We start from the raw sequence: 27,954 nt of genomic DNA, 5'->3' as shown, positions 1-27,954 counted from the left end.
ATGTTAGATTTCAAAATGTTTTTTTGTCGAGTATATGGAAAACTACAAAGCTGTATGTAAGTTCATATATTAACATAACATTAGTCATTGATTCGACTATAAGAAGCAAAATTAGTTAATTCTATAGGGTAATGCAAAACTTTTCGCTATAGCTGTAGGTTAGTCTTCATTATACTTTCACCGGACACTGCATCCGATTGGTAGTGTGGTTTGATCTTCTGTTTAACCTGGCGCAAGTGTGTCTGCCAACTGCCCAAAACATATTTTGAGATCTGAAAGGATAAAAACGGAGTTCAATAAAAGGGTTGGATAAAACCTGTGGAAGGCAACTCGACCAAGGCCTATTGCAGTTATTGCAAAGCTGAACTGTCTGCAAAGGATAGCGATATAAAAAAAGTCTTACGTAAAAGCATGTTGTAAATGGGAGAGATTCAATCTGTACTGCAAATCTACCTCCTGACCAGGAAGGGCGCTAAGTAAGGTTGGTGGTTCACCTTCACAGAGATGGGCCGACTCGATGGTAGGACGGAACCCGGAAGTCTGACATCTTGGTGAAAGGGCATAGCTGTAAGACTGCTAAACAACTCTATTGTGATCAGCTGTGGCGTACGTGGCGATTGGATAAAGCGTGGCGCCGTGCTGATCATGGGGAGGCATTTGGGCAGTACAAAGGGGACGCAGCTATGTGAGTACGGTCCCTTACGCTGAAACGTAACCCTGCCGGAACATTGCATTGTTTTGTTTTGTATTTTGGTAGACAGATACTACGGGAGCTGAAGCGACCAGAGCCAGCACAACCACCCGGAGCACCTGCACTGCCAATGCAATACACCTGGGAGCACGAACCCCTGCTCCCTGGACACTGTATTTATTGTTTTGTTTGTTTATTATTTGGGACGTTAAAGTTCTTGATTCCAGTCCCCCACTATTGTTAAGCAATTGTGTAAATAAACGCTGGATGATTGTTTGCATGTGATATTCTTCCCCACACCACTCACATCCTGACATGTACAGAAGGCTCAGCCGTTTTCCAACCCGAAGCAGAAGCATCTTGACTTCAAGCCTATTGACAATGAAAAGCTAACATCGGCATGTAAAGTGGAGGGCAGACTCTCAATGTTTTTTGCGGAGCACTGTTCCATTCAGACATGTGATCATTTGACCGAAGCCTACAAAAAAGCATTTAGTGACTCAAAAGCGGCCTCCGAGTTGACATTGCACCGTACAAAATGAACAGAAATTATAAGGGAAGTACTGGTGCCTCACTTCAAAACAGGCCGTGTTAAATGACTTGGCAACAAAAAATAGAGCCTTATCCTAGACGAATCTATGGGCATTACTGTGTTGAAGCAATTAGGAGTAGTTGTACATTATTTCAGCGAGAAGCAGGGCAGAGTGATGGCGACATTTCTGGAGCTTATCCCACTACAATCTGGTGATGGCAGAGGCATAATAGTGGCCCTCACTGATGCAATTGAAAAATCTGCTCTAGACATTGGCTCTCCATTGAATCAACTGTGAGTAGGATACTGAACCAATGGGAGGCTCTGAAGCTACACTTACTTATTTTATCTGAGGTCTATACTAGTGGAAGTGCAGCACGCAGTCAAGCCATTCGAGGGCGAGAATACTGACCCTGCTAAGCTTCTCAGTATACTTGATTAATCTTCTAAAGTCTGTCTGCGGAAGGGTTCTGATCCCTACAGCACAAATTGATGTTCTTACCACTCCTATTGAAAATCACTTGGATCAGTCACCTTACTTGGGCTTCAGTTTTGAAAATGCAGTTAAAAAAGCCTGGATGTCACCGGAGGTCAAAGAGGTACTCAGAAAAAGATGTAGTGAATTTACTGTCCAGCTCAGCAAAGAACTTCACCATTGTCTCCCACTGAACGTGAAAATGCTGCAAATGATGTCAATACTGAGCTCTGAAGAAACACTTGACAAATAAAAGCTCAGTGCTTTGGATTTAATTCCGAGACCACTGCCAGAACTGTGACCCAGTGGAGAATATCCACTTTAACAGATAGGAAAACACGTCTCAAATAATGCCTTTTTGAGCTGAACTCAACAAGCTTTGAGATGCAGGAAATAGCAACCCCTTTGCAGATCTCTGTTCACTGGCAATAGCAGTACTTTCACTGCCCCACTCTAACGCAGAAGTTGAACATCTGTATTGTCACGGGTGACCCCGAACCAGTTATTATGTGTAGTAAGAAATTGGATTCCTTTGCATGGAGAATTTCAGTGGCTAGAGTTCACGGCTCCTCGATTGATTCAGATTCAGTTGTATTAAGTCTGCCCACTAATGATGTAGAGCAAAATAGGTATTGTGGTGTTTGCAGAGCCGACCCGAGCTGAACTCAAGACAGAAGTGGAGTCCTGCTGGGGACGAGCTGAAACATTGGACATGGACTAGATGATTTAAAAATGAAATGTATTAATGAGATGATATGTGCTGTAACCATTTGTAATGTTTGAATAATCTTTAGTCTGTAACAAATACTGTAAAGTGCTCTCTCTGTAAGACCGAAAAACAGAATCTGGTACAACTTGATACACTGGCCGGCCTTGAGCAGTCTCTTATCAAGATAGGCACAGCTCCAGAATTGAGGGCTGGAACTTTTAATACTTTTTCAGCTTAAATACAGAATAATGCTATACTAATAAATACATGTTAAAATGTTTGCTTTAAATGGTATAGATTGTTGTGGTAACATATAATCATAGGTAGTGATAATTATTGTTAGTATGAAATACTATGAACAATTTTTATGTATAAGATCATATGATTCACTTTGCTTAATATGATAGCATACCTGAAGCTGTTTTCTATCAAGATGAGCATAGTTAAAAACTGAGTCCTAATTCAATGAAAAGAATTACTGTGTGCTTACATTCAAGAATTATAACTTCTGAATATAAAGGGAAAAGGAGTTAGGAGTATTCTTAAGGGAAAGAGAAAAACAGAAAAGGATTAAAAGACCTCGCTTTGAGTAGGTTTCTGCTTGTAATTCAGTTTTAAAATAAGTAGGTGAGTAAGAACAACCTAGAGTAAAAGCAGACTATAACTTAAGAAAAATAAGCATTGTCAGAAGATACACCACAAATAGAGAGCAGAAAAATTGAATAAAATCCTATTGTAATATTGCGGATATACTGCTGCTAGCAGAAAGTAATAAGGTTAGCAGCCATACGCTATAAGAAGTAATGTACTAGTTTGACTCTGAAGTTAAAAGACGCAGCATAAAAGATGTTGTGTTTAAAATACAAAATAAAAAGATTGAAAAAATATTGAAGAATAACTTTATAAGCAAAAGATAGGCTTTGGAAAAGTAAACTCTGTGTAACCTGCTTTATCGAACTTTCTACAAGCCTGCCCTTGGAGGGATCAGTGCTTGAGGCCAAGAGGTCTTCATTGGCAAGAGAAGCGGGGATTCTCTTATCAGGAATTTACGGTGTCAAGGCTAGAAGTATTTTTCAATTTAGAAGAAGGAAGGACAGAATAGAAATGGTCTAATTCCAAAATATATTAAGATAGTTAGTTGCCGGGCGGAACAAGCACGTAAGATACAGGTGTAAGGAAAGTTCTAGGGAACATTAATCACTATTAAACTTGGCAAGAAAAGAGGTGTCTCCAGCAAGCTGGTTTTAGCCAGTATGTGTATAGCTGAAAAATACAGGGTCATCTGGATGTCAATTAAGTTCAAGCTACCAGGGGCCCATATGAGAAAAACATTACAGCTTAACAGCTCAGTAAAATAGTTAGGTTTTCCATAAGGAGAAAAAAGATCAAAGATATAAGATGGAAGTTCCCTATAATACCTGCTAAAAACACACCCGTAAGGAAAGAAGGAAACTAATTTGAGAGTGAGATGACATGAGGGAATATATTTTTGAAAGCCAAGTTCATGTAATCAATTATAATCATTATAACTATAACTGCTATATTATGATATAACTATTGGTGTTGCATATATTCAAAAAACACCACTTTTCTTATATTGGTGTTGCATATATTTAAAACACCACTCCTTTTTATAATGCACCCATATTAAGTAGTGAATCAAGGTTGCAGGGATTTTGTGAACTCTGCTTCACCTAACTTTTCAGATGAAGGAGGGGGGCCAAGAATGAGTGGATGAGAACATGGGCTAGTGTTGATTTGTTGGCATATGACTTTAATTGAGTCTGAGGAGTTGGTTGAATTCTTTAGAGATTACTGTTTGCCAAGAGATAAGGACTGTCAATATAGATTGATGACTGGATCTAATTGGGGTTTCCCATTGCTTTCAATGGGACGAAAATTGTATAAAAACCCTGGGCCGATCACACTGAGACCACCACAATCAAGCTTGGCAGAGCTATGTGGTCCATCCTTTGCAGATCTCTACAGAACAGTCCTTCTCTTTTGTTCACGCTACTCTTCCTTATAATAGGAGGTAAGCATATTAATGGTATTATTGTATCTCGCATTTATTGGTTATATTGCTATGAGGTTTTGAAACAATATTTTTGTATTAAGAGTGTTATATTGAATGTGCTAAAACATAGCAGTGGGTGCTTGTAGGCTTTGTGCTTAACCAGCCTGAGGGCTGCACTGAATACATATAATTGTATTATGTTATTGAAGTATTAAATGCTGAAGCTTGTAATAAACTTAGGATTGCTAATTATTGTTACATGTTTTCGGGTTTTGGTAGTATGCGCAAACTACTAAACCAATATTAAAGGCATTTTAATAAAACGAAGGAGCGCTGATGTTGCTCTGATTCGTAAAACTTTGAATAAATGAGTCTGAGTGATTTTCTTGATTAAATAAAAAGGTTTTAAGGGCACACCGCTCGTCCAGTGCTTGAACATAAACCACTAGGAGTTTTAAACATCTCTGTCCTCCTTAACGTCTCCCCTGAGTTAAGAGTGTGTGCAGAGCAAATAATATAATAAAAGAGAACGTGAAAAGTGAAAACGTGACTGTATAGTCTCATAAGAACATAAGAAAGTTTACAAACGAGAGGAGGCCATTCAGCCCATCTTGCTCGTTTGGTTGTTAGTAGCTTATTGATCCCAGAATCTCATCAAGCAGCTTCTTGAAGGATCCTAGGGTGTCAGCTTCAACAACATTACTGGGGAGTTGGTTCCATACCCTCACAATTCTCTGTGTAAAAAAGTGCCTCCTATTTTATGTTCTGAATGGCCCTTTATCTAATCTCCATTTGTGACCCCTGGTCCTTGTTTCTTTTTTCAGGTCAAAAAAGTCCCCTGGGTCGACATTGTCTATACCTTTTAGGATTTTGAATGCTTGAATCAGATCACCGCTTAGTCTTCTTTGTTTAAGACTGAATAGATTCAATTCTTTTAGCCTGTCTGCATACGACATGCCTTTTAAACCCGGGATAATGCTGGTTGCTCTTCTTTGCATTCTTTCTGGAGCAGCAATATCCTTTTTGTAACGAGGTGACCAGAACTGAACACAATATTCTAGGTGAGGTCTTACTAATGCATTGTAAAGTTTTAACATTACTTCCCTTGATTTAACCCTTTGCGGTCCTATGTCGGACCTGGTAAGACATCGCAATTTTCCCTTTCCGGTCCAACATCATCAAAAAGACGCAAAAAACAGGTTAGTTGTTTTTTCTTTGGAAAAAGCCGAGAAAACCATTCAATGGCCGAGTGAGACTGATAGGAGCCGAGAGAAGCCGAGAGAAGCCGAAAAAAAAGGGGGCGTATCTCATGATAGCTGATAGACCCGACACCACATAGATAACACGGACATACACAAACAAGATAGCTGCTTCTGCATCCAGCGCTCAGAGAATATCACAGACATTTGCAGAGCTTTTTGAGATGTTATAGTAATAAAATAACGACTTGGATCGCATTATTGAGTAGTTTGGTGATAAAACGAGTGATCAAGAGATGATTTATCGGTATGTACTATTATTACGAGTTATTTGAAAAATATAGCGAACGAGGGGTGGGGCGGTGCTGGAGATGCAGTACTGAGTGTCCTGTTGATATGCAGTGCATTTTAAACCTGTTTTACTTTGAAAAAAAATACTTTTAAACAGCGCGTCTAAAATAAACTGCGCGTGTGAAAATAAATCAGACCCGACGCGCCTGACACACGCTGAATAAATGGACCACAAAGGGTTAAATTCAACACTTCTCACAATATATCCGAGCATCTTGTTGGCCTTTTTTTATAGATTCCCCACAGTGTCTAGATGAAGACATTTCTGGGTCAACATAAACTCCTAGGTCTTTTTCATAGATTCCTTCTTCAATTTTAGTATCTCCCATATGATATTTATAATGCACATTTTTATTGCCTGCGTGCAGTACTTTACACTTTTCTCTATTAAATGTCATTTGCCATGTGTCTGCCCAGTTCTGAATGCTGTCTAGATCATTTTGAATGAGCTTTGCTGCTGCAACAGTGTCTGCAAATATAACAAGTTTGCTTACTATACCAGAATCTAAATCATTAATGTAGATTAGGAATAGCAGAGGACCTAATACTGATCCCCGTGGTACAAGTCAAAGCTTTGTCAAGTCAAAGCTTCATAACCGTCTGGGTATAAGCACATTAAACGCTATACTGACTGTGAAAACTGGGCTAAAACTCTTTGGCGAATCATGCTCCACTTACAATCCCCCTGACACTGTTACAAAACTAACAGGGACATCGGCAGCCTACTCTTTTAAACAATGAAGCCATCCAGCAGCAGTCAGCAGCCTGAGCCAAGTACCAGCTACACCCAAAGAAGGGGAATGGGACTGGGACGAGGACATTATGCAGATTTAGACATGGAGTGATTATAGGTATGTACAGTATCCACCACTTACACCATACAGGGTTACTTCGTGCAACCGTTTAGATCGGACAAATTGTGTGCTGCTTGCCATTCCCATTGATTTCAATAACAAAGGCATCGTTTATACTGTGTTAAGCACGCCGTATATTTCGGGCAAACTCAGCTGTTTGGATCTCGTTATGTGCCATTCACATAGATTTAAAATAACAAACATACAGCTTATATTGTAGTAATTGCTCTTACTAATCCACCAAGTAACTGTTTTGACCTTGTTACCTTGCCAGTCACATAGATTTCAATACAAAAGTCAGCACTTTATTGTAGTAAAAGCTTGACAGATCAATCAATCAGCTGTTTGCACCTCGTTACTGAGCGATTACCCCTGTACTGTACCTTGGCTATTTAATCCCTGTACGCAGTGTCGGGTCTACAGTTTAAATAAACAGCACCCACAAGCAAGCATGGCTGGAAAGAGAAAAGCGATGAGCATCAGCACTAAATTTCAGTGTAAATAAAATGTCTCTGTTAGATGCTATGTGCTTGCTAAAGCATGCTTGGAACTCTGTCAGTCAGCAAACAATGCACTGTTGCTTCCAAAAGCTGGGGACAATGTGGGAATGGACCTGACTGGGGAAGGGGATGGGAGTACTCTGTAAATATCATGTGTTTGTAAACTGTGTTATACTTGTTCAGATCTGTTGGCGTTCTCTGTGTGTTTTAGTGCTTGTGTGACTTAGAGCTGAAAGACTGTCTGTGTGTGAGTGCGTCACTGAGGGGGGTGGGAGCAGGTCTGACACGACCAATCAGAGATAGGAAGCAATGAGTGAGGAAGTGGGAAGCAGCTGACAGCATTATAATCCACCAGGGCAGGTCATGGTCATTGGGAGTACGGTGGTGGGATTTCTGCCACATCCAGGTCCATATTGAAGGGGTCCCCTGCACCACCCTGGTAGACACAGGGTCGAGGGTGACAATGGTGCAGCCCGAAGTGATTCGGGGACGGGTTCACCTGTAGTCCACAACCGTCCAGCTACGCACAGGGACCAGGGAACTGGAACCCATGAGAGGAAAGGGCATTATGAAGATCCAGACGGGCAGCTGGACGGTACATCACCCTGTGTGGGTAGCCACGGTGCAGGACTCCTGTATCCTGGGCCTGGACTTCCTCCGAGCCACTGGGAGCCAGCTGCACCTCCGAACCGGGGTCCTGTGCTTCCAGAGGGGGACGACCCTTGTCATGGCCCCCGCGGGAGAACCAGCCAACCCCCCAGGGTGTCCCGTCGAGGGTTTGGGCGGAGAGTTGAGTTTACAGAGGAACACGAATTGACCCTAGCGGAGCTGGTCTGTTTTGGTGATATGAAGAAAAAGGAGATTGTGTGAAACAGGGACTAGAGAGGTCGCAGGAACAAAAGCCCAGAGATGGAAAACTGAAAGGAGGGGACAGTGAATTAGGAGCATTGAGAATATCAGTAGTGATGGGGAGACAGGAAGGAGAGTCACTCTTTGCCATCTCCTTAAAGCAAATGGCAAGGATAGATGAGACAGGAGGGGGCGAGATATGAGAGACGATAGTGGTATTGAATGCCAGCTAGATAAGATTTGAAAGTTCCCAGGGAGAGGCGCAGCTTGTCTTGTGTGAACGAGAAAAAAATAGAATGACATCCTGGTTGAAGGGTAGGGGATGTTCGATTTTGTTTGCAGAATGTCTTCAAGATGGACCAGCCAGTTGCATAGGAGGAGCAGGTAGACGGTATAGGGCAGCGGCCATATAATTTTGTGTGGAAGTGAGGAGATTGCAAAGGGAAGACTTTAGTTCAGTATCAGATTGCTGAATGGAGGAACAGTCAGGGGGGAAGGCAGTTCTTGAAGGGAGTAGAGTTGAGAGCAGGGGTGGAGTGAGATGAAGCCGATGAGGAGGCTGCTTTGGTGCAGAGATGAGTGGAGTGGGCGTGGAAGCCCACAAGCGTTGCTTTGGCAGAAAACTGTTTGTGGTATTCCAAAAATATGGTGCTGCCATATCTGGCAGAGAGCTCAACGATATTACATAAATAAGAGTCCATCTCCTGTCTGCAGTGGGGGTAAACTTTGCAAAGAACGTCACAGAGAACAGAAAATTCTCTTCAGCAAGAGTACGATTTTCTCTCTGGGATCTGGGATCCCTGGATTTAAGGGTAACAGATATATCTCCGCAGTCAACTATCTTATGACCCAAAAATTCAGAGGTAGAAATGAGGATTGAGACCAGGTTAACGTCTTTCCCTTCAATAATATTTCATTTAATTTGAAGAGAGTGTGTCGGTGGACCACTGAAGCAGAGGAGGAGCCAGATGAAAAGGTAGTCGCAAGCGTGAAGATTGGCAGCTGAACAGCGGGGACAGGCGCTGTAGACACAGCAGGGTCTGACACATGGGAGGGGCGGGTGCTGGTTCCAGATTTGTAATGCTGTTGTCGAGCGCTTCCAGACAGTCAGAGACTGAGGAAACAGAAGCATCGAGGGGTTGAATTAAATGTTTAACGTCATTGAACATTTGTAGACGCAAGTCGGAGCAATCTGACGTGGCAGGGTCAGAAAGTACAGCTGGGAGGTTAATTTATAGATTGGCTTGATTAACTAGGGTGGAGCCCCCCGCTCCTGCTCCCCAAACAACACCAAATGGCTACAAATAAATAAACTACGTTCATAACTTTGGACAGACAAATAGCGTCTGTTTTCGTTACATACGTGACGTGTCTGTCAAAGTGATCAGTGAAGCCATGACAGCTCAAGCATTGGAATTACAATTGTCTAAAAATAATATGAAAACGTCTCTTAATGTCCCAAATATCACTCTTTTCAGGCATGTTATGAATCAAAACAAATTTATAACGTATGTAAATTCTTAGACTGACAACATACATGATAGACAAAGTCCTTTTATGATGTCACACATCCTACAGTATAAGCAAGTAATGCATGTGGCTTTTTGAATCTTTCAACTTTATTTGTTCAGTAAATGCACAGGATCTAAAATGTTACATACGTTATTTGTTTTGGACATACAGTGCAATTGAAAAGTTTGACTAGTAATAAAAATAAAGAAATAGGGATACACAATGCAACTCGCACTATAAAACATGAGTCTAAAGACAGACCTTTATATGATACTAATATCAAACGCATTAATGTCTATAAATAATGATTGTCTGGTAACATATGTAACATTTTTGACAGACATGGTTACGTACTAAATTACATTTTTAGGACAGAATATTTACTGAAAAAAGTGGACAACAAACATCAAAACAAAAGACACAAGTTATCCACTTTATTGCATATAAATCATTATTCATCAAGAGAAACAGGATTTTGTACAATGTTAAACTGAAAATCACTCCACCAGAATGTCCCATTTACCTCTATAAGAAATGCTGGACATAATTTATATACATAACTACATTTTTAGATTATATTTTTCTGTAATACTAAGTTTAGTAAATCTGTAAAAAAAAAAAAGGTAACAATGATATGTATACATTTACTTACACAGGGACATCTATACATTCGAAACATGTTATCTGTTGTATCATTAGGGCAGAATGTACCCCATTAGCATGGAATGACCCAGCTACAAAGGTTCATAACTGGCGGTGTCGTGCTTCAAAAAGTAGGCAGAGCATACATTCGTTTTTTGGTCTTGCGGCCATGTTCCTTTGGGGGAATATGTCAATAAATAAATCGGCTAATCAGACTGCTTAACCCCATTAGTCCAGTTACTTAACTTTGTATTGTAGTCAGAAGTGTTTCATCATTTTGATAACATCAAAATACAATTTCCTATCAATTTCAAAACATTTTTTTTTTTCTATAAACCTGGACTGTATGTCTTTTTCATAAAGTAGAATTGTTTTTGTTTTCAAAATTAAAGTACATTTAAATAGAATTATGTTCCTTTCGTTCAATTTTTGGATTATTATTAAATTCATAGTTTTATTGCCAACATTTTTAAATGTACTATTCCTGCTTGCAGTTTTTTTCTGGGATACAAATGCTTTTATTTCATGGGAACAATCTGCCTTCTACTGGTGAAAATATAAAAGAACACCCTGTTTGGTATTGTTTCAATGTGGTTACGACATGAGCAGACATGACATGATTATATACAGCAGTTTTTATTCCCCTGGTTTTCATGTTTAAAAATGCACCTGGTTATGTTGTTTCTAACTTATTTGCCCAGTTTGTTTACCACTTACATTTAGGTGCTTAGAAGAGACAAGTTTGATTAGGCCATCTACTCCAAATGACAATATTTTGTAGTAGGTGCAGCAGACACATACATTTATTGAAAAATGAACATCTTTTTTTGCTTATTTAGTAGTTTTCTTCACTGAATTAGTAAATACATCCTATACATTAAATTGAATGAGGTAGGTATGTAATCATATGGAATTATGAGGGGTCTTCAATAAGTGTCGAAAATAACTTCTGATATCTGATAAGTAATTGCATGCTTATGTGACTTGGTTCTTAGTTTTCTGCATCATACATGGCAATAAGTAACTGTCCACCAATGTCTAAGCAGACGGCAACAAGACAGTTTCTCTGCGATGTCGTATCATTTATTACTTTACACTTCTTATTAAGAAGACAGTAACAGAACGGTACACCACGGACAGAAGTTACAGAAACTGATGCTTTGTACGCAGAAATACCAAATTTGCGGACTGATAAACACTCGGCCCACACATTTTCCTTTTTGTTTAACATCATATGGTCCTCATGCACAGACCAAAAAGGGCATCTCTAATGATATATATCTACCAGCAGTCATAAGTTGGTGCAGAAATGAGGATAACAGAATGAGTACAAATATCAGTAGCTTATGAGTTACAGTTAAAGCATGGGAGAGTATCATGATGAAAAACTATACAAAGAACAGATCTCTTTTTTTGCTTCCCATAATTGTATGTGTCACTACAATAAAATCACCACAAGCACCAATTCTGAGGTAAAAATACTGTATAAGATACCAAGGTGTCAATTTGGTCAACCTCTACCCCACCGAAAAGTCACAGCTGGCTTTTATTATAATCACTTTCCACTGGAGAATCACCCCGGATTGCATTCACCACCTATGTGTTCCCAGGATTAACCCTGGAAACAGAAGCAATCCAAGATGATTCACCAGTGTTGTGAAAGCCTTAAAAAAAATGCAGCTGTGGCCTCCTGAACTACAGTGTCTGTTGGAAAACTTTACAATTTAAAAAAATGTCTCAAGCACCAATTAAATAAATTCCCGCCTACTAAAACATGTCTGAAGCACCAAGTACAGTTTTTTTTTAGTTTTTTTTTTTAGTAAAAATTAAGGACAAAAGGTAAGACAATTGGATTTTAAAAAATAATAAAAAGTGCAGAAACACCTAAAAGCAAACACCTGTTGTCATGGATTGCCTAATGTATTTCATTTTTTAGGCAAAATACTTACATTATCATTATCATTATATATATATATATATATATATATATATATATATATATATATATATATAAACACACTCACACACACACATTGTTCTACATTATAATCAATGAATCAAATATATTGCTTATTAGATTAAACAGTAATTTCTATAGAAATTGCTATAGTATTTATAACTTTAGTAAATACCATCTTCTTATTGTGTTGGATAAAAACCACGTTTTAAATGTGAAATAAGTACAATATGGTGTGGTTGAAAAGTAGTGACAAAGAGTGTAAAGACAGCAAATAAAATACATGGCCATGGGTTTACCAAGAATTAGAGCCAGTGTTTTCTGGAAATGGAAGCAGATCACTTATTTGTCATTTCTTGACAAAAAACCTGTTGTAACACTGGCAACAATGTTCAGTAGAAGGTGTGTTCTTTACAGTCCTTAGGAATACCTGAAAAGTTTCCACTAGCTCATGTTAATTCCCTGCTGTGTGCGCTTGACTTGGTTGACAGACTTCAGTCTCTTCTGCAGGTCCTACAATAGAAGTCTCGGCTGAGAAGCCCATGGAAGGCAAGGCCTGAGCTCCAGGCTCTGGGTTGTTTGTGTTTTCTTTCTGGCCCATTAGTAATGAAAGAGGACAGTCGAGGGAGGAATATTTCACAAGTACCTGGAGTTGCTCAGGCCTAAGAGCAGCCTCACTACATACCTTCTGATACAGACTGGAGAGATTCTGCCATGTCTCATCCTTGCTCATCTTTAACTTGTTTTTCTCATGCATTAACTTGTCCTTTTCATTTCTCTGCAAAAACAGTTTAAAAGGAGTTATGTTAAAACTACAATATTTCTACCACTCTGCAAGTCGAATGTAATAAGAACGTTATTACAATCAGACAGGGGTTGTTAATTTTTAAAGCCTTCCAGGTTTTAAATTATTTAAGCCTAATAAATAAATGTATAGCTCTGTATTACAGGCAACTTCAAAAACACACATAATTGGAATACAATAACAGCCATCCATAACTTGCATCAAGTGGATCCTGCGATACATTACGTAGTTCATCCGTAAAACAGGTTTTCATTATCGTATGAACAAAATTTTGAGTCCCGAGTGAACAAGCACAAGAGAGCGCTAGCACAACAAACTGAGCATCATATCTGTTTTTTAGTTTTTTCAGCATTTCCATGTTGCAAACAGCTTTTTGCAAAAAAAAAACAAAAAAAAAAAAACACCTTTTTTAAATGGATTTAAAAAAAAAGAAAGAATATTGAATGGTTTTTCATTTGTTAAATGTGGTGGATTTAAACCGTCAAACACAGATTACAGTATAACTTTGGGCAAACTTCTTGTCGTAAAAATCAATGCATAATGTAACAGTGCAATTAATATAACACCACCCACATTACAGAACAGAAGCATATCAACATTTTTGTGATGCTTGTAATGAAACAGGTCTGGCACTCATTACTTACCAGTTTATCAATTTCACATTCCAAATTCTGAATGCAGTCCAGTTTTCTTTTGCGACATCGCTGGGCTGCTATTCGATTTTTGCTTCGCCGTCGGACATCATGTATAAAGTCCAGTTGTTCTTGAGTTAGGTTGTGGTTTTTTAGCATTTGTTGAAAATCATTTCTTGTCAATGATGCAATTTTTTCCACTGAAAATGGTAATTTCACCTGAGAATTAAAGCAGATAAAACTTATGTTTTGAACAAATATACAAAAAAATAAATAAAATAAAATTTATGGTTAAATAATTAGCTCTCAAACTAGCTTTGTGTCACTGTCTAATTAGTCTTTCTTCATTTATTTCACTTTTTGATGATTTGATACATACTTTAGTCCCAATAATATTTATTGAAAAGCATTATTTGTCAAAAGCATCTGTACACAGAAATAAGTTATCTTGCACAACAAAATGCAGCACTCGGATTAGACAACAAAGTTCACGGTCCAAACAATACGTTTATTTTGTAATACCGGTCTGGCGACCGCAAATAATAATCCCAGGTAATACGCATCAATGTGTATGGGGTGCATGGGGTGTTGCAGCCTACCACTTGGAGTCTTAGTGCAAGTATCTGGAAGCTGCTATACAGTAAATTCAATTATTCTGTGAGCAGGTCAGTTTATTTTTATTAATCAAGGCAGTTTCATTTACTATGCATGTATTGGAGACATGAAATTAGGGTTATTTGGTCCGATTACTTTTGATGCATTCTATTCTATTGGTACATTGACTGAATTCAAATTATAAAGGGCATACTTAATCATATGTCATATATAAAATATAGTGACAGGCTTTAATAAAATATGCACATGGAATTTTCAAAGTTCGGATATCCATTCAAGATTCAAGTATTCGAATATTCGTTAATTTGCAAAACCATTATCAATGCCATTACATGCAACACATATTAAAGTTAAAAAATGGTTGTAAAGGCCTTACAATACTGTGAACAGGAGAGAATGAATATGCGCTGTAAATCTACCTCCTGACCAGGAAGGGCGCTAAATAAGGTTGGTAGTCTGCCTTCACAGCGATGGGCCGACTCAATGGTAGGACGGAACCAGAAGTCGGCCATCTTGGTGAAAAGGCGTAGCTGTAAGACTGCTAAACAACTCTATTTGATAAAGCACGGCTCTGTGCTGACCGTGGGGAGGAGTTTGGCAGTACAAAGGGGACGCAGCTACAGGAATACGGCCCTTGCGCTGAAAATATAATCGAGCCGGGAATGTTATGTTTTTGTAGACGGCGAATACTCGGGAGCTGAAGCCAACTAAAACCCTGGATATCACCCCAAGCAGCAAACACCATTCAAGACTTCACTGGACACTTCTTCACAGGGAGCACTTGCCATTTTCCTTGGCACTCTGGATTATTGTGTGTGTGTGTCACTGAAAATACAGTGTTGTACACAGCCCTCTGTCTGGACTTCCCGTCATTCCTGCACCACTCACATCCCGACAGTTACCAAATGAATTAAGTACAAAACAAAAGGATTACACACAGTAATTATGGATAAAAAAAAAAAAATCGTGTGTCGTCAGCTAAAACAGTACAATAAACCAAGTGTCCATAAACACATTTCATCAGAACGTTTTAAACATACACAGAACACTAAGAACAATTAGCTGAGCTTGTTGACTCTCCATTGCCTTTTAAATTCTTTACTCCCTGTACGCTGTGTGAATGAAACATGTTCTAAGAGGAGCCTTTTGCGCAACCAAAAACAAAATATAATAAAATACTTGACAAAAGTGACATCGCTGTAGTACTGTTTTGGGAAGGCATGTGACTTTTTTTTTTTTTTTTTTTTTTTTAAATAAAAAATTAAGTCCAAGGAAGCATATATTATCCATCTAGGTTATCGGCCTGCTTGGATGACTAACAACTTCCTACAGCTGAATTCCAACAAGTTTCTTTTGATAGGCACCAGCAAACAACTCCAAACTACAGTGCCTTGCGAAAGTATTCGGCCCCCTTGAACTTTGCGACCTTTTGCCACATTTCAGGCTTCAAACATAAAGATATGAAACTGTAATTTTTTGTGAAGAATCAACAACAAGTGGGACACAATCATGAAGTGGAACGAAATTTATTGGATATTTCAAACTTTTTTAACAAATAAAAAACTGAAAAATTGGGCGTGCAAAATTATTCAGCCCCTTTACTTTCAGTGCAGCAAACTCTCTCCAGAAGTTCAGTGAGGATCTCTGAATGATCCAATGTTGACCTAAATGACTAATGATGATAAATAGAATCCACCTGTGTGTAATCAAGTCTCCGTATAAATGCACCTGCACTGTGATAGTCTCAGAGGTCCGTTTAAAGCGCAGAGAGCATCATGAAGAACAAGGAACACACCAGGCAGGTCCGAGATACTGTTGTGGAGAAGTTTAAAGCCGGATTTGGATACAAAAAGATTTCCCAAGCTTTAAACATCCCAAGGAGCACTGTGCAAGCGATAATATTGAAATGGAAGGAGTATCAGACCACTGCAAATCTACCAAGACCTGGCCGTCCCTCTAAACTTTCAGCTCATACAAGGAGAAGACTGATCAGAGATGCAGCCAAGAGGCCCATGATCACTGCAGAGATCTACAGCTGAGGTGGGAGACTCTGTCCATAGGACAACAATCAGTCGTATACTGCACAAATCTGGCCTTTATGGAAGAGTGGCAAGAAGAAAGCCATTTCTTAAAGATATCCATAAAAAGTGTCGTTTACAGTTTGCCACAAGCCACCTGGGAGACACACCAAACATGTGGAAGAAGGTGCTCTGGTCAGATGAAACCAAAATCGAACTTTTTGGCAACAATGCAAAACGTTATGTTTGGCGTAAAAGCAACACAGCTCATCACCCTGAACACACCATCCCCACTGTCAAACATGGTGGTGGCAGCATCATGGTTTGGGCCTGCTTTTCTTCAGCAGGGACAGGGAAGATGGTTAAAATTGATGGGAAGATGGATGGAGCCAAATACAGGACCATTCTGGAAGAAAACCTGATGGAGTCTGCAAAAGACCTGAGACTGGGACGGAGATTTGTCTTCCAACAAGACAATGATCCAAAACATAAAGCAAAATCTACAATGGAATGGTTCACAAATAAACATATCCAGGTGTTAGAATGGCCAAGTCAAAGTCCAGACCTGAATCCAATCGAGAATCTGTGGAAAGAACTGAAAACTGCTGTTCACAAATGCTCTCCATCCAACCTCACTGAGCTCGAGCTGTTTTGCAAGGAGGAATGGGCAAAAATCTCAGTCTCTCGATGTGCAAAACTGATAGAGACATACCCCAAGCGACTTACAGCTGTAATCGCAGCAAAAGGTGGCGCTACAAAGTATTAACTTAAGGGGGCTGAATAATTTTGCACGCCCAATTTTTCAGTTTTTTATTTGTTAAAAAAGTTTGAAATATCCAATAAATTTCGTTCCACTTCATGATTGTGTCCCACTTGTTGTTGATTCTTCACAAAAAATTACAGTTTCATATCTTTATGTTTGAAGCCTGAAATGTGGCAAAAGGTCGCAAAGTTCAAGGGGGCCGAATACTTTCGCAAGGCACTGTACATCACTATCTTGACGTCTTGTGGCTGTGATATTGCTGTATCAACCTCAGCCGGAAACCTGCGAGTTGTTTTAGACTTAGTTTTGAAGCTCAAGTCTCATCATGGTTAAATCACCTTTTTACCATCTATGTAATATTGTCAAAATCTGTTCTCACCTTTCACAAAAAGATTCATGCCTTTGTAACATCTGAAACTGATTATTGCAATGCACTGTCGTGGGGGTTATCTTCTAAACTGGTACATCGGTTACAGTTAGTCCAGAATGCTGCTGCAAGAATACTAACAGGCAAAAATAAAATAGAACACATTACCACCGTCCTAAAATCACTACACTGGCTTCCGTGTTTTTTTTTTTTTTTTTAAATTGGGTCATTTTTAAGATCATTTTGCTGACCTTCAAGGCTGTCCAGTGAACTGGTCCTTCATATTTGATGGATTTATTGCATTTATGTCCCTGGGTGTCGGCTACACTCCTCAGAAGCGGGGCTGCTGGCTGTTCCGTCAACTACATGTGCTACATTGGGAGGTCGAAGCTTCTCTTCCTGTGATTCTGCTCTTGGAACTCACTGCCACTATTTGTGAGAGGTTTCGATTCTGTACAAAAATGTAGGGGTTCTCAACTGGGGGTCCGCAGCCCCCTAGGGGGCCTTGAGGAGGTTTCAAGGGATCTTCCAAAATTAAACCAGAGAATGTGTTATTTTCCCTGCATGCTTAGGACACGCGGAAACCTATTAGCTTCAGCATGTCATAAGCATGCACAGAAATTAACACATTAAATTCAACCATCAGCATCACAAAACCCACAGAATTATGATACAAAACTTCAACCGTAAGGACTGAAGAACAGAGAGGAGGTGGTGCTGTGAGTTAAAAAACAAAGCCGTTATTAACCTTGCAAAATTAAGGAAATATGAAGACAGCTGCTTGAATTTCGGTTTTATTTGTACTAGAAGTGGAGATATACCTCAACCTCAGTGTGTAATTTGTGCACAAGTACTGTCCAATGAATGTTTGAAACCCTCCAAATTGAGACATTTAATTACCAAGCATAAAATAGATAAAAACAAGCAACATTCATTTTTTGAGCAAAAACCTAAGGAACTGCTCGGTACTAAAGCTGTAATGAAATCCACAACTACAGTGGATAAAAAGCTTGCAGTGTCATCGTACATAGTAGCACAGAATTGCTAAAGCAAAAAAAAAAAAAAAAAAAACGCATACGATTGCTGAGGAGTTGATAATGCTGTGTGCCATTGAACTTGTAAAGGAAATGCCTGGAGAGCAGAAGGCCAAGGAACTGGCAAAAATACCAACGGACACTGTCAACAAACACATCTCTTATGTCAGAAGACATAGTTTCGCAGTGTACTGATCGGCTGCGCAGCAATGACCGGAAAGCATTCTGGTGTTGTGTAAAAAATAAAAGCTGTTGCACCTCACGCTATTTGGACACATTGCTTTTTACATCAAGAGACGCTTGCTGCGAAAGACATTGACCCAGGTCTTCATAGTGTTCTGAACACAGCGGTAACACTCGTTAATTTTATTAAATCCAGAGTAACAAACTCCAGGTGTTTGCTGCACTTTGTGAGGAAGTGGGCACAGAGCACCATTCCTTGCTCATGCATACAGAGGTGAGATGGCTATCTTGAGGCAGAATGCTTACCCGTATATTTAATCTCAAGGAAGAGTTACGTACTTTCTTGCTGATAAAAAACCCGAACTTGCCGAAATGCTGACAGATGACGTGTGGCTGGCAAAACTGGGTTACCTCGCAGACGTATTCAGTGAAAAGAATAAGTTGAATAAAATTATGCAAGGGTGGACGCATTCAAAAGGAAACTACAACTCTGGAAAGTTTGTCTGTGGGGGGATTACTGATATGTTTGAGCTCTAACATTCTTTCATTCAGGAACAAAACATTGACTGACGTAATGAAACCGCAGCTGGCAGCGCATCTGTCTGGTCTACTCAACAAATGTAATATTTACTTTCCTGAACTCACGACGGAACAAGCTGCTACACACCTGTGGGTACACACCTACAAACCCCATTAGTGAGAATATTGAAGCTAAACTGCCACCCTCTGTCCCATCAAAGCTGTTTGAAGAGCTCATTGACATTTCATCAGACAGCTCCCTCAGAACCAAGTTCAGTGAAATGCTGCTGGAGACATTTTGGTGTGAGTGCTCTAATGAATACAGCACTGCTTCTTCAGCAGCACTGAAGTGTTGGTCCCATTCAGTACAACCTACTTATGCGAAACCGGATCTGAAAACAAAGTACCGAGCCAGGATGAACACTGACCATGACATGTGTGTGTGCTTGGTGAAGATACCTCCACGTCTTGACAGAACTGTTGCTCAGCACTAGCAACAAGTTTCACATTGAGTAAGTAAAAAAATAATTGTATTTTATTTATATATATATATATTATATATATATATATATATATATATATATATATATATATATATATATTATATATATATATATATATATATATATATATGGTGGGCCATGGAATTTTTATAGTGGGGTGGCTCAGAAGCAAAAAATTGATTGATTGATATTGTAGGGAATGGTATTGTAATTTTGTAGTTACAAAGTATAATACAAAACAGTTTGCTTATATCAAAGTTACTAACCTCACGTGCTCGCTCTCTGGTGTAAGATTCACTGTCTCCCTCTGTGTCAAAGTCAGATTCATCTCCTGAGTTGACTGAAGAGATGCAAGGGCTTTTCTCCTGCTGCGATCCTTGGTCACATTCAGCTCTCTGTTCCTCAAACCTTCCACAGCAACCATCACTTTTAAGGTTGCTCAAGAAGGGGCACTCTGTAGCGCCTGCAGCAAAATCAGACCGAGGTTCATACATTTCACTTATACTTATTGATAACCAAGGACACTCAGGAGTTTTCTCTGATGACTGCTGCAGAGAACCTGGCACTGTGTCAAAAGAACCTTCTTGTCTGGTGTTAAGTTCTCTCCAAAATCCCTTTGCTAGATGTTCAGCGACCTCTCTCTCGACACTGCTTCTTCCAGTACAGGCAGTTTGGTTATCATCCTGAACTTCAAAACCACAATTTGAGATTGAAGGCTCAGGTAGGACTGTTTCTATTGTTTTTTCATTACCATCACTCTCTGGAGCACTACCTTCTACAGAACCTGTGACACCATACATTTCAAGTGCATTTAAACTGCAGTGATCTGATGTGTTAAGTGTTGACCCATGAGACTGACTACAAATTAAGCTGGGCTGCAAGACACAAAAAACACTAGGATCCTCCAAAACATGTGGGACACAAGGGTGGCAAGTTTCACTCTCGCAATGTTCTCCCATTTTGGATTCGGTGTCAATATTGCCGGTGGGATTTCCCTTTCCTTCATCAGTGTTTCCATCTGTAAGGTTGCATGTTTCATTTTGTGTTGTTTGGAGAAACTGCTGAGTCTGAGCATCCTGTAGCGAGGGGTTGCACCCATCTTTCCCACAAGCAAGCTGAAACTTCCTGTATTTGGGGCATAAAGATGAATAATCTGCCTGTCCGTCCCTCTCGGAACAATTTGGACTGCAACTTGCAGATTCTTCTTTTGCTAATTTAGAGTATATTACTGTATCTTCCCCTGATTTTAGTACAGAAACAATGCTCCTTTGAGATACACAGTCCAAGAACTCAACTCCTACATCATCTATGTTTAAACTTAAAGAATCTTCCTGGATGGCTTGGGGCTTTGACTTCCAGCATTTCGTTTTGCAGCACAGTTTCCTGGGACTATCCTGTGGGTCTGTCCTACTTTCAAAGAACTTTGCTATAATAAAATTAAAGCATGTTTTTTCCAAGTTGTGGAAACCCAAAATCTCTGCACAACTACAGACCTCTAGAACATTTTCTTTGGTTAATAAAAGTTTGGCAGTATATGCAAACTCAAGCAATGGGTCAAATCCTTTTACTGTTACCTAAGAAAAAAAATAAAAATAAATGTATTATTTATAATTGTCAGAACATTCCCTAGTGCATTACAAATGTACACTCCTGCCTCAAGTTCAAGTGCCACCCAGGGACATCAAAACAGCAAGAATGAATAAGAACACTGTATTGGCTACCGTAAGCCCTTCATGCAGATTTCTTGTCAATTGAAGTGTTTAGTAGGTATTTTAAAATTACCTTTGATTTGTATACATTTTAATTCATAATACCTAACTGTACTGCTGCTTAGTCTATTACTTTGCTTTTGATTCCATTACAAAAAAATGACACAGATTGCAGAAAATAACATCATTTAAAATAATATATTTAGGGTCTGTCAATGTGCCTGCCTTCACAGGACCACGTGTCCATAACGGTTTGTCCTGCAAAGCACGCTTACCTCTGCAAGCCAGCTATATTTCACTATCAGTAAACCCTGGCATGTCCCTAAGACTACTGTGTCTATTTTCAAGTGACTTAACCTAAATAAAATATCTTAATTTATAAAGGATCCCTCACAATTAGACAAATAACGAGCCAAAGCATTCACTTGCTAACAGACGTTTTCCTCCTACTCCAAGCAGCTTGAGAACCAGCCACAATCAAACTGCATCACGTGTTAAGAGTGGGCATCATATCTTTGTTGAATAAAAAGTACACTATAGGCTTTAATCCATGTATTCATACTTTTGTAAACATTGTTTTCATATACAGTATAACACAAACAATTAAATATTGAAATTTTGTTTTTCCTGTTAACACCCCAAACTTCAGGAACTGCCTTCACTTTTAGGTAACTGGGTTCTACCATATACTGTAGCATTTATGTAATTTACTGTAAGGCTGCATTCACACTGGATCCGTTTCTAATGGACTCGGTCTGGTTCATTTAGTTTGAAACAATGTATCAGTGTGCTTGCTATTCACACGTATCTGCGAGCAAAGGGACCAAGCTCGTTTGTATGCGAACTAAAGTTTTTTTTTTTTTTTGTCCTTTTCCTTTTTTTTTCAGGACTGAGTCCGTTTGTGTTCACAATGCAGTTTTCAAGTGAACTTGGTTCGTTTATATGGTGTGTGAACCGGATGTTTACAATATCCTGCAAGGCATATTGAAAGATGGCAGCTATTGATTTATCGCTCCGGTTTTTAATATAGGGTCATTCAATGTCAACTCAACCAGAGCGCTCCACCTCCACATTCTGATTTTTCTTATATTTTGTGTAGTGGAAGATACAGGTCAGGTATAAAACTAGACCAAATATTTAAGCTCAATGATGAAGATTTGTCGAGATACACCCATTTTTGTGTGTGTGTGGTGGGGGGGGGGATGTCACTCCAAAATGAAACACGTTTCAACTATGATTTTGAGGATTTTAAAATGATACTTAGAATGTCAGTAGCCCTATGAATGCTTCTGTACCGATAGGGAGGTCTTCTGTAGAATTCATTTAAGTGATTCTGTAGAATTCATGCAAAAGAAGTACCATCGATTTAGTATAAGCCCACTAAAGGTCAGTTTGTTAACTCGTGTCTGACAAGGGGTTTCAGTCCTTCAAAGATGGGGCCATTTTTTAAACTTTCATCCTGAAGCCTTTTTGTGGGGTCATTAAATCAGACATTGAAGTAGGTAGACAGTAGCAGAGCTGCATACAGAAAGTCAGTTAAATTATGAACACATAAGTAATTTGAAAGTGTATCTCTTCAAGTTAAGAAGGAACATGCAATTAAAATCACTCAGGAATTTGACAATTGTACAATTTTTCAATTTTAAGGCCCCCAGCAACACAGAAATACTACAGCGGTGGTACTTTATTTTGCATGAATTCTACAGAAGACCTCCCTGGCTATCTGTACAGAAATAAATGTATTAATGTATTTATTTATTTAGGTTTTACTTTTACCAAATATCTAGGCTGCATTTCAGCATTAGCTAATTCTCAGAAATTAACGTTCCTTTTTGACCAGTGGGGACCACAAATAATGTTACTCTCATCAACCAGTTATCGAGAGGAAACCATACTTCCTTGCGCCAATAGGGACCACAATGAGTGTTAAATTGACAGGAAACCAACATTTTTCAGAGATCAAGATCAGAATCTCAGAATGATGATGACAACTTGAAAAAAATCTCCAAAATCTCCAATATAACAAAGTCCTGAGAATTTCAGCTGGCTGACTTCATCTTTCAAAATACTGCTTGTTTTCTCAACAAATCGTGTAGGACTGACAGTTTAACACAACACTCTTGCAAACTGAAGGTTCTAGTTTCAAATCCCACATATACCAGACCTTTCTTTTTATATTTATATAAAGAAAGATATTTTTTGCAGGAAAATGTTCCATTTTAAGGTAGGGCTAAGGAAAGGCTTTAAAAATAATTAACAGATAGAATGTGTCCATTTTCTCACCAATCATTATTTAAAATGTGTAAAGTAAATTACCAGCAATTCCTTAAGATTGGGTCATTTTATATGCATTCTGGGACCAAAAAAAGGTCAAAGTTCAGGGTAATGCATTTAAAGAAGACCAATACATATTAAAATACGTGTTCTTAACCAGTATTTGTGGTCTGAAAAATATGACTGTACATTGACTTGTTTTGTGGACTTTTGGAAAGATGTACCTTATTTGTTTTTGCATACACATCCAAGAAAAACACAAATTGTCAAAAAATAATACACAACCTCTTTTTTTGGTCCTTATGGCATACAGATAAACAAATATAGTGACCTTTCAATTTTCTAGCTTTAAAACATTTCTATACATCTGTTCTTTGAAAAAAAACCAGCATGTTTTGGGGAAAAATATGAAGATATAATGAAATATATGCAGTAAAAAGCACTTGAGTAAAGGTCAGTCAGCACACCGATTTGCTACAAGAAATCAGTTTTTAGAAATTCAAAAATGTTCTATGTCTGTGTACCTCACAATTACTGTGTTTTAGAAGCAGTGCTAGCTCATTCAGTCCATTTTTGACCACTTTTTACACTTACATGCAGCACATTTCGTGTTGACATCGTAGCAGGATTTCTGAGAATTGCCTTCTGTAGAGTGGCGTTTTTTTACCCCCAGTGTGTCTTTTTTGCAAATACGGTATATGATCGCTTGTTGTGATCACTTCAAATTCCTCTGCTGGCACGTGTGATTGAGGACATTTTTCTAAACTGAATGAGGTTTAAAAAACATTTAGAAGTAAACTTTCCTTTCAATCTGGGCGCCGACAACTTCACGCACGCTGTCATAAGTGCCGTAAATGATACAAGCATAATGCAAAACATATGCAAATTAGCAAAACAGTAATGAATCGACACACACACGACCTTTCCTTAGCCCTACCTTAAAACAGAAATAAATAAATTTCATATAAATGACACAGGTCACAATAAGTGCGTTCCCTAGTATATTTCCATGTTGGCAAAACAAGTTAATTGTCACTAAACTCTGATGTCCTGTAATATAAAAGTGGATAAACGTGCCTGGGGTCTCCAAAAAAAATACGTTGGGAGAAAAAGGAAATTTTTACCTTACTTTGGCGACTTATTTATCTTACTGTATGGCTGGTATTGACTTGTTTTCACAAATTTCACCTAAGAGTGTTGGGAACTATAAATTAAAAGTGAAATTGTGCTTTTGGCTGATTTATTTATGCTGCCACAATACCCTGAAAACTATCCTTACTATATAGAGAGTCAGGCAGTTCTCGCACTTTACTGATAACTTGGCATGAGGAACTACCATTCCTCTCAATAGTTTATTTCCTATGTGCAAAAGGACAGAGTCCAGCAGTTGTTCATATTAACGTTTAGCAAGCGAACCAGACTTGGTGTATTTGCCAAACGGACCGAGACCACCCAAGCAGACTTTGTTGTTCACACTTCACACCAAACGTAGCGAACCGTACAGAGTGCAGACCAAACCCTCTAAACAGACCCAGTGTGAACACAGCCTAAGACTACATTTAACTTAGAAATGAAAAAGTACCAACCCTGTTTATTTTTAATAAATACCAATGAATAATGAAACCAGTGATATGACTTACCTCTGTAGGAAGTGTAATAACAAGGTCAGCTTCCGACTGACCTGTAACTCTTGAATGCAAATAATCACTGCAGGCAGCAACCAAAGAACGGTGTGCACGAAACCTCCTGTCTTCTACCACAATAGTCACATCACAAAGTACATCACGCTGTCTTTGCTCATTCAGACAAAGAAGAACGTGTGAACTGTGGACTGAAGACTGGTAGGTGTAAACTGAACCCCTGGTATTATTTAAAGACATTCTGTTTAACACCTAAGGAAACAAAAAGTGTAAAACATAATACACATATACATTATATATATATATATGTAAAAATTCATTCCATTAACATTAACATTTGTATTAAGTATTACATTTTGTCAATGAAAAAAGGTCAAATTTTTTTCCTACTTATAAAAAATCTTATGACACCTGCAAAGAACATTTATATATACATATATATATATATATATATATATATATATATATATATATATATATATATATATATATATATATATATATAGACACAATATTTTATTTAAAAAACACAGGATGCTATGTGACAATACAAAATAGTTGGTCAGCACCGTTACTGTGGTTATGTGGTCGAGTGCTGACTCACACACTTCTGCTGACAAAGGATGAGCAAGCACTTTCCTGATTCTCCTCCTTTATTACTTCCCCCCCTCACAACCAACCACTACAGTTATCTAATTGAAACTGCGTCTATTAATGTACTTTATTACTAGACACAGCGGCAGTCTAGCCATCGTGATATATCATTGTTATACAATATTCAATTTACACTGCAGCTGATATTCAAAGCCTTTTACTTCCAAGAGTAAATTACTCTATTTTTAAAAGGAGAAAAAACACATTGCAAAGTGACGAAATTAGAAATAAGCACAGCAGATATTTAAGTCGGCTTAGTAAATTGGGTTGTTTATTTCCGAATTAGATATACAATGAAGTTGTTTTATAGGGATATTTTAATAGCATGTCAACAAACGTAACTTTAAAAAAAACCTGGGTGTTTTGGACTACTAAACCGTGTAAATATAAACCAACTACTGTATTATAATAAATGAAATATATATATATATATATATATATATATATATATATATATATATATATATATATATATATATATATACTCCGGTACAACATTACAATGATGTTCTCTTTTTCCAAAGCCCTACATTCACGTAATAGAATTTGCATTTTTTTCAATCTGTTACTAATTTGGATCATATGTCTTTACTTAAAAAAAAACTAAAAAAAAACAAAAAACGTTTCAAGTTACATTATTTCAGGAACTAAATCTCTGCTCCACTTTTTTTTCCACTATTACACAATTTTCTAGAATAAAGTTGAAGTTACAGACGTGCGCTTCCTTTTTTTGTCTAATGACAAGTTCGTTTCTTTTTTTAAGGAAGTGGGAAGTACTGTACAACTTTTTTAAACGGCATGTTTCAAACAATAAGATTAAGAAATAGCAGCAGTGTGGAGTAGTGGTTAGGGCTCTGGACTCTTGACCGGAGGGTCGTGGGTTCAATCCCCAGTGGAGGACACTGCAGCTGTACCCTTGAGCAAGGTACTTTACCTAGATTGCTCCAGTAAAAACCCAACTGTATAAATGGGTAACTCAGTCTATGTAAAAATAATGTGATATCTTGTAACAATTGTAAGTCGCCCTGGATAAGGGCGTATGCTAAGAAATAAAAATAATAATAAGAAGAAATAAAATGCAAAATATATGTACATAGTTAACCACATTCTGATAACATGGTTTTGTAAAACACAATGAATAATATGTGACATGCTAATTTAAAAAGACTTCTTTAGGAACAACCACCTTCTAGCCACTTAACTATGGTCAGACTGTACATAATGTAGAACATAATGTTTGTATTGCGATTTGCGATGTTTGAAACATTTTACCTGCGGTAAATTCGTGTTTGTATTAATTTGATTCAACAGCTAGGAAAACACGTGGGCTATCCCTGGATCTTCCAAGTTGTTTGTTACAGTATTTCACAAACCAAAAATAATGTCTGACTGCCACGCTTCTGTTAATTGTTATGAAGTACATATGATACTGTATAATCATACATGTAATACTGTATTCCAAATTTAAAATATCTCGCTTTAGCTATGGCATAAATAATAATGTGTTAGCAAAAATGTACGCGTTCAAGTACCTCAAAAACCGTACTAACAATTGGATAACTCTGAGATTTCGCTATGGCATAACGAAATTGATTTAATGCATATTTGCAATAAGTAGCTCAAGATTGAACCAAAAGACTAAAATGAAAAATCGTCTTAATAACTCACCGGTAACATACCCGTTGTTGTCAACTGTAAGTTATGTTTCGACTTCTTACCCCAGCGATTCTATTTTCTTTCCAAACATTCTTCCATTATATTTCATTAAACTCCTCTGTCAGCCTCAAACCTTCGTTTTCTTTCGGACAGCAATCATGTGACACTAAACAAACATTTCTATTCCCTCCCTCAACAAGCAACCCTTGGATGTTATTGGTTCCAGTTGCTGTCAAGTGTATCTATTTTTTTCCAAGCACTACTTCCGCTTGTTGAGCTGAATCATATAATTGT

General features: G+C 38.2%; 1 protein-coding gene across 3 annotated transcripts; it reads right to left on the bottom strand.

The window, feature by feature from the left end:
• Nucleotides 1-37: 37 nt before the first annotated feature.
• Nucleotides 38-27,868, bottom strand: LOC117407209 (transcription regulator protein BACH1-like). Of its 3 annotated transcripts, XM_034011922.3 has the most exons (6): nt 27,673-27,868; nt 25,351-25,602; nt 19,994-21,301; nt 13,738-13,944; nt 12,974-13,066; nt 38-272 (listed from the first exon to the last, which is right to left on the bottom strand). In XM_034011922.3, exons 1-6 carry the CDS (start codon nt 27,679-27,681, stop codon nt 147-149), a joined length of 1,995 nt encoding a protein of 664 aa, XP_033867813.3. In that variant the 5' UTR covers nt 27,682-27,868; the 3' UTR covers nt 38-146. The 3 variants fall into 3 exon arrangements, with proteins under 3 accessions (XP_033867813.3, XP_058884687.1, XP_058884686.1); XM_059028704.1 differs by lacking the exon at nt 38-272 and having other exon boundaries at nt 12,352-13,066; nt 27,684-27,866; XM_059028703.1 differs by lacking the exon at nt 38-272 and having other exon boundaries at nt 12,352-13,066; nt 27,673-27,864.
• Nucleotides 27,869-27,954: the final 86 nt, after the last annotated feature.

This window comes from Acipenser ruthenus, chromosome 8 (genome assembly GCF_902713425.1).
Source record: "Acipenser ruthenus chromosome 8, fAciRut3.2 maternal haplotype, whole genome shotgun sequence".
Classification (NCBI taxonomy): domain Eukaryota; kingdom Metazoa; phylum Chordata; class Actinopteri; order Acipenseriformes; family Acipenseridae; genus Acipenser; species Acipenser ruthenus.
Note: the sequence above shows the minus strand (reverse complement) of the source record. Positions and strands in the feature narration are given on the sequence as shown.